This window comes from Miniopterus natalensis, chromosome 10, assembly GCF_054644295.1.
Source record: "Miniopterus natalensis isolate mMinNat1 chromosome 10, mMinNat1.hap1, whole genome shotgun sequence".
NCBI lineage: Eukaryota > Metazoa > Chordata > Mammalia > Chiroptera > Miniopteridae > Miniopterus > Miniopterus natalensis.
Genome location: NC_142090.1, coordinates 26,334,119 through 26,342,131, shown reverse-complemented (window position 1 = coordinate 26,342,131; position 8,013 = coordinate 26,334,119). Strand labels below are relative to the sequence as shown.

The following is an 8,013-nucleotide window of genomic DNA, read 5'->3' as shown; positions in this document are numbered from 1 at the left end:
GTCTAGTTTCATTTTTTTGCATATATCTGTCCAATTTTCCCTGCACCACTTATTGAAGAGACTGTCTTTACTCCATTGGATACTCTTGCATCCTTTGTCAAATATTAACTGACCATAATGGCATGGGTCTATTTCCAGGGTCTCTGGACTGCTCCATTGATCTATATGCCGGTTGTTGTACCAGTGCCAGGCCATTTTGATTACAGTGGCTTTGAAACACAGTTTGAAGTCCACTAATGTGATCCCTCCCACTTTGTTCTTTTTTCTCAAGATTGCTGCAGCTATTTGGGGTCTTTTTTGGTTCCATACAAATTTTCGAAATGTTTCTTCTAGGTCTGTGAAATATGCTGTTGGTATTTTAATAGGAATTGCATTGAATTTCTAAATTTCTTTGGATAGTATGGACATTTTCATGATATTAATTCTTCCAATCCATGAGCATTCTTCCACTTGTTTAAATCTTCCTCTATTTCTTTTTCCAGTGTCATGTAGTTTTCCAAGTACAGGTCTTTTACAACCTTGGTTAAGTTTATTCCTAGGTATCTTATTTTTTCAGTTGCAGTGGTAAATGGTATTGCTTTTTTTGTTTGTCTCTGAAAGTTCACTATCGATGTATAAGAATGCCATTGATTTCCGGATGTTGATTTTGTATCCAGCACCTTGCCAAATTCGTTTATCAAATCTACTAGTACTTTGATGGAGTCTTTAGGCTTTTCTATGTACAATATCATGTCATCTGCAAATAATGACAGTTTTACTTCCTCCTTTCCAATTTGGATACCTTTTATGTTTTCTTCCTGTCTGATGGCTATGACGAGGACTTCCAGTACTATGTTGAATAAGAGTGGTGAAAGTGGACATCCCTATCTTGTTCCTGTTTTTAATGGAAATGGTTTTAGTTTTTGCCCATTGAGTATGATGTTGGCTGTAGGTCTGTCATATATGGCTTTTATTATGTTGAAGTATGATCCCTCTATTCCCACTTTGCTGAGAGTTTTTATCAGAAATGGGTGCTGGATTTTGTTGAATGCTTTTTCTGCGTCTATTGATAAGATGATATAATTTTTGTCCTTCATTTTGTTTATGTGATGTATCACATTTATTGATTTGCAGATGTTGTACCAGCCTTGCATCCCTGGAATAAATCCCACTTGGTCATGATGTATGATCTTTTTAATGTATTGCTGGATCCGGTTTGCTAGTATTTTAGTGAGGATTTTAGCATCTATGTTCATCAGGGATATTGGCCTGTAATTTTCTTTCTTTGTAGCATCTTTATCTGGTTTTGGGATTAGGATGATGCTAGCTTCATAAAAAGAGTCTGGGAGTTTTCCCTCCTCTTGAATTTTCTGGAATAGTTTGAATAGAATAGGTGTTAATTCTTCTTTGAATGTTTGGTAAGACTCGTCTATAAATCCATCTGGTCCAGGACTTTTGTTTGCTGGGAGTTTTTTGATTACTTCTTCAATTTCATTAGTTGTTATAGGCCTATTCAGGTTTTCTGCCTCCTCTTGATTCAGCTTTGGAAGGTTGTATGCTTCTAGGAATTTGTCCATTTTCCCATGTTGTCCAATTTGTTCGCATATAGTTGCTCATAATATTTTCTTACAATCCTTTGTATTTCTGTTGGGTCAGTTCTTATATCGCCTCTTTCATTTCTGATTTTACTTATTTGGGTCCTCTCTCTTTGTTTCTTAGTGAATCTGGCTAAAGGTACATCAATCTTATTTATCTTTTCCAAGAACCAGCTCTTGGTTTCATTAATTTTTTGTATTTTTTTTTTTAGTCTCTATGTCATTCATTTCTGTTCTGATCTTTATTATTTCCTTCATTCTACTTCCTTGGGGCCTTTGTTGCTTTCTTGTTCTAGTTCTTTTGGTTGTTGTGTTAGATGGTTTATTAGACGTTTTTCTTGTTTCTTGAGGTAGGCCTGTAATGCTATGAATTTTCCTCTCAGGACTGCTTTCGCTTTGTCCCATAGGTTTTGGGTTGTTGTCCGTTCATTTTCTTTACTTTCCATGAAGTTTTTGATTTCTTCCTTGATCTCCTTGGTAACCCATTCATTGTTTAATAATTTGCTATTTAGCCTCCATGTGTTTGAATATTTTTGAGTTTTTTTGTAGTGGTTGATTTCTAGTTTCATGGCATTGTGATCCGAGAAGATGCTTGATATGATTTCAGTCTTCTTATATTTGAGGAGACTTGCCTTGTGCCCTAACATGTGGTCTATTTTTGAGAATGTTCCATGTGCACTTGAGAAGAATGTGTATTCTCCTGCTTTGGGGTGAAATGTTCTATAAATGTCCATTAAATCCATTAGGTCTAGTGATTCATTTAAGGTCTGCGTTTCCCTGTTGATTTTTTGTCCTCATGACCTGCCAGTGCTGACAGTGGGGTGTTAAAGACCCCACTATGATTGTGTTGCTGTCAATCTCCCCTTCAAAATCCCCCAAGAAAATTTTTATATATTTAGGTGCTCCTATGTTGGGTGTATAAATGTTTATAAGGGTTATTAACTCCTGTTGGATTGATCCCTTTAGTAATATGTAGTGACCATGTTTGTCTCTTGTTATGGTCTTTATTTTGAAGTCTGTTTTGTCAGAAATAAGAAATACTACTCGAGCTTTCTTTTCTTTTCCATTTGCATGGAATATTTTACTCCATCCCTTCACTTTTAGCCTGTGTGAGTCTTTTGCTCTCAGGTGGGTCTCTTGTAGATAGCATATATTTGGGCCCTGTTTTCTTATCCATTCAGCTACCCTTTGTCTCTTGATTCGACCATTTATGCTGTTTACATTTAAGGTTACTATTGATATCAACTTATTTAATTCCATTTTCCCCCTTTATGCTGATGTACCTTTCTCTCACTATTCCTTCTTTTTCTTAAAGCAGTCCTTTTAGCATTTCTTGCAATGCTAGTTTAGTGGTACTGAACTCCTTTAGCCTTTTTTTGTCTGGGAAGCTCCTTATTTCACCTTCAGTTTTAAATGATAGCCTTGCTGGATAAAGCAATCTTGGTTGCATGTTCTTCCTTTTAATTACTCAGAGAACTTTATGCCATTCCTTTCTGTCCTGAAGAGTCTCTGTTGAAAAATCAGCTGTCAGCCTTTTGGGGGTTCCCTTGTAGGTCACTGCTTGTCTCTCTCTTGCAGCCCTTAATATTTTCTCTTTGTCCTTTGTAGGAAAAGGCCAGCAAACAACAAACAGACTCTGAAGGAGTTGGGTAGCAAGCTTCCCCAGAATCGCAGAAATCCTCTTGAAAATGAGGGAGACATTTCTGATAGGAACTGAAAACAGATCCTTATCGATCTGGGAAGCTTGCCCCCAGGAGGGTTATGGCCTTAAGAACAAATGTGAAGCATTAGCATAAAACAAAGCCATTTGTTTATGCGCATTTTATAGTTTCTACTGATCACTATCTTTCACACCTTCCTTTCTGTAACTCACAATAAAAATCACTGGATGGTGAGGAGGGTTGTTGCAGTGCCTCCAGAGCCTCAACCCTCTGCATCTCCACCTAAATTCTACATTCTCCGTGTCTCGAGTTTTCTTCGCGTCCCGCAAGCACAACAATTGGCGCAGCGAGCAGGGTCCATAGCGAAGGTCTCGGCAAGTAAGTCACGGGGAACCAGAGAGGGAAACATGTGCTAGAGGAAAAGCGAGACTCCCGGGAAAGAGGAGGCAGAGTCATGGGGAACCCCCATCCGCCGAGACACAGTACACGAGATTGTTACAGAGCTTGCTGGCGAGCTCTGGGGTAAAAGTGAAAGAGAAACAGTTTAAAGAGTTATTCATGGCGGTAAAAAGACATTGTTATTGGTTTCAACCAAAAGGTAAAGCACAATTAAATCTGAAAGTATGGAGATAAGTTATGCAGGCTCTTAGAAGAGCACAGCAGTTAGGGGACCCTATTCCTATGGGGGTATGGTCATTATGCAATTTCATCTCCACAGCAATTGCCCGGATTCAGTCGGACTCTGAACACAATACAGATTATGAGAGACCTGTTTTTGAAAGGGATAAACAAGGGAATGTTCTGTCAGGAAATTATAGATCGGGCCCAAAGGCCCGGGGCCCTGAGGAAAACAATATGAGCTTTCAACAATGCCAATCTCCAGGGGAAGTCAATTACCCCTCCATGCCCGCACCAATGTTTCAGAACTAATGCATGCTACACAGGGGAGTGCTGCACTGGACCTTCCTAGTGCGCACAGTGTTACACTAGTCCCGGGTGAAGGAGTTCGGAAGTTGCAGACTAATGTGTTTGGGCCTATTCCTAAAAATACTGTAGGACTATTGTTAGTTAGAAGTAGTTTGACAACACAGGGAATTTTAGTGCATACTGGAATTATTGATTCAGACTTTTTAGGTGAAATCTTGGTCATGATTAGTGTATCTAAAACTACCAATATTGATGCAGGGCAAAGGATTGCACAATTGCTTATATTGCCATATATTAAAGGGAAAACTGCACCACTCCAAAGACAAGGAGGGTTTGGAAGCACAGGCAAACAGATCTTCTGGCATACTGTAATTAATGATATACGTCCCAAAATGAAATTGAGGATAAATAATAGGGAATTTGAAGGATTGTTGGACACAGGAGCAGATGTGTCTATTATAGCTTATCAGAATTGGCCAAAAGAATGGCCTTTGCAAACAGTTAGGGCTCAATTTACTGGAATCGTCACACTAACCAATGTATATCAAAGTACTAAAGAATTACAGTGTGTCGGGACAGATAGGACATTGTCAATTTTATGTGGCTGAGATTCCTTTAAATTTGTGGGGAGGAGATTTGTTGGCTCAACGGGGAGCCACTTTAGAGATTCCTACTATATGTAAATCTGAAAGACAGTTCATGCTCAATTGTCATAGTTCTGCAGCCGGAATAGCATTTCCAAATTTAGAGTAGGGGCCCCTGTACAGCGCTTCACTTTACAACTCACCTGGAAAATGGAAAAACCTGTCTGGGTGGAACAGTGGCCCCTCCGTCAAGAGAAATTAGAAGCACTGCATGACTTAGTACAAGAACAATTACAAGCTGAACATATCGAACCTTCCTCTAGTCCTTGGAATTCTCCTGTGTTTGTGATAAAAAAGAAATCTGGAAAATGGAGAATGCTGACTGATCTTAGAAAAGTTAATGAGTGTATTCAACCCATGGGTCCTTTACAGCTAGGAATGCCTTCACCAGCTTTAATTCCACAAAAATGGAGTATCATTATTGTAGATCTAAAAGATTGTTTCTTTACAATTCCCTTGCTTCCCAAAGATAGAGAAAAATTTGCCTTTACTGTCCCTACATATGCGTTGACTCATCTCTTTCGAACTTTAGAAGGCCCTCCAGAACTAGATCGTCCACGGGAATTAACCCATGAAGCAGAAATGGAATTAAACTGGATCAAACAGCATGTTCAAAGGGCTCAGATACATCGTATAGAGTCAATGAAAAATATCCAGTTGCTAATATTTCACACCCCACATTCTCCTACAGGATTGCTAGTACAAGCTATGAATATTATTGAATGGGTATTTCTGCCACATCGTAGTCAGAAGAAAATGGAAGAGTATATTTCAAAAATATGTTCTATAATTATCCAGGGTCGCAATCGTTTTAAGAAATTTAACTGGGAGGGACCCTGACGTAATTATTGTGCCATTCAATAACGCACAAATTCTAACATTGTGGCAATTAAATGAAGATTACCTTGTCTGATTTTCTTGGGAAAATTTCTAATCAATATCCCAAAAATAAATTATTTCAATTTCTAAAGAAGACACAATGGATATTATCTACTATAGTTCAAAAGGAACCCTTTAAGGGACCTACATTTTATACTGATGCTAATAAGGCTGGAATGATTGGGTATTCTGGGGAAAATATTTCCAGAGTAGTAAAAACCTCTCTAACCTCTGTCCAGCAGGCGGAAATATCAGCCATTATCCTATTACTGCAAGAGCAAGAACAAACACTTAATATAGTTACTGACTCTCAGTATGCTGAACTCATAGTTAAACATATAGAAACAGTCACTGTTATTGAGGATTCCTCACCAATTAATTTATTATTTTTGCAACTACCCTTTTCCTTGCCATGCTTGCTGTTATTTCCACACAGGTAATGCCTATCCAAGCAGAAAACCACACTTATTGGGCATACATCCTTAATCAACCCCTAAACAGGGGAGTAGGGTGGTGGGATTCTACTCTATTTATACTAATGAAACATCGTGGATGCCAGGACCTTTTGATACTCGAGGCTCAATAGCTCCTCATGAAGAGGGGATGATTATTCCCTTTTATGAAGTAGGAGTAGAGGGTCTACCCATATGCATAGGAGTTTCTGAGCATTGCTTAAAAGTACGGACTGCTGCCTGGGTGTCTATAGTCCAAAATTCTACTTGGAAAGATGAAAAATCAAGAAAATTATTTTTACTCCAGGGAAAAACCTTTAGTGGCAACAGCAGCAGCAGCAGCCTGCCCTCTCCTGAATGGCCACCATGCCGTACTACTACGGCAGCATCTTTGAGTGATTGGGTACATTGGGAACAATGTGGAGGTGAAGTAGCTCGGGTTCTTTTTAATACTTCCTACGGGAGTGTCATTGATTGGAGCCTCATGGTTCTGCCCGAGCAAAGGGTCAAAGTTCAGATTTACAGTGGCATTCTGATGGTCAGGGTAATATATCTACACATGCTAATGGCGCCATCCAATGGCATGGGGGAGGCATGTCTGCAAGTGCTCCACATCTAATTGGTGGGCCCTTTCAGTCCCACCTATGGAAACTAATGAATGCATTTAACCCTATGTATGCTTGGAATGGGAACATATGGCAAAACATTATGACTAATCAAACTCAGTTACAATTTACAAGGAACTTGACGAGTTGGACACAGGCTTGTGTCCAATTGCCATATCTTATAATGATTGGGCAGGTACTATGGAATTCTACTAATTATACTCTAACTTGTCATAATTGTTCTTTTTATACTTGTGTGAATTTCTCCACCCCTTTTAATAGTTCTTTACAGGGCATTTATCTGCTGAAAGCGCGTTCTGGGATATGGATACCAACCCAACTGTCCCGTCCTTGGCAAGATTCTCCAACCATGATGTTGTTTCAACAATTGGTAGAATATATGAAAAGAGGCAAAAGAATGATTGGCATGGTCATTGCCCTTATCATGGGGCTTGTAGCTGTCACTGCCACAGCGGCTACGGCTGGAGTAGCCTTGCACCAAAGCGTGCGAACTGTACATTATACACAACAATGGCATGCTAACTCTGAGCAGTTATGGACGTCTCAGAGGCGGATTGACTCAGAAATTAATGCTAGACTGGGGGATTTAGAACAAGCTGTAGTTATGTTAGGAGATCAAATAGTTAGTTTACAATGTCAGATGCACCTTAAATGTGATTAGAACACGTCTACCTTTTGTGTCACTCTTATTCCTTGGATTCAAACACACCTTCCTTGGTCTATAGTACAAAAACATTTGATGTACCACTCACATAACATGACTGAAGAAATTGGGGAATTACAAAAACATATTTATACTACTTTTCAAAATCAACAACTAGTTTCTGGGACATTTAATACAAGGGCTGCAGGAAGGCTTACAAAAGTTGAATCCTCTTAATAGTCTTAAAGCACTGGGAGGAGGTGTGGCTGGAATTTCCATTCGCTGTAGTGTTGCTTTTTGTCTCCTATACAGAGTCCGGAGAGGAGCTCGCAGATCGCTAACTTAATCACCAAAGGACAGCAGAAAACAGCCACCTTCTCTATCCTGCTTCATCAAATTCAGCAAAAACAAAAAGGGGGAAATGTAGGAAAAGGCCAGCAAACAACAAACAGACTCTGAAGGAGTTGGGTAGCAAGCTTCCCCAGAATCGCAGAAATCCCCTTGAACACGAGGGAGACATTTCTGACAGGAACTGAAAACAGATCCTTATTGATCTGGGAAGCTTGTCCCCAAGAGAGTTATGGCCTTAAGAACAAATGTGAAGCAT

At 39.3% G+C, this 8,013-nt stretch overlaps 1 protein-coding gene across 1 annotated transcript; it reads left to right on the top strand.

The window, feature by feature from the left end:
- Positions 1–6,237: 6,237 nt before the first annotated feature.
- Positions 6,238–6,756, top strand: LOC148092220 (endogenous retrovirus group K member 5 Env polyprotein-like). Its single transcript, XM_087821338.1, has one exon. It carries the CDS (start codon positions 6,238–6,240, stop codon positions 6,754–6,756), a length of 519 nt encoding a protein of 172 aa, XP_087677464.1.
- The last annotated feature ends 1,257 nt before the right edge of the window (positions 6,757–8,013 follow it).

What these genes read in the sequence shown, in the direction of transcription:
- LOC148092220 (XM_087821338.1), top strand. Translation starts at nt 6,238, where the DNA reads ATGCCAGGACCTTTTGATACTCGAGGCTCAATAGCTCCTCATGAAGAG.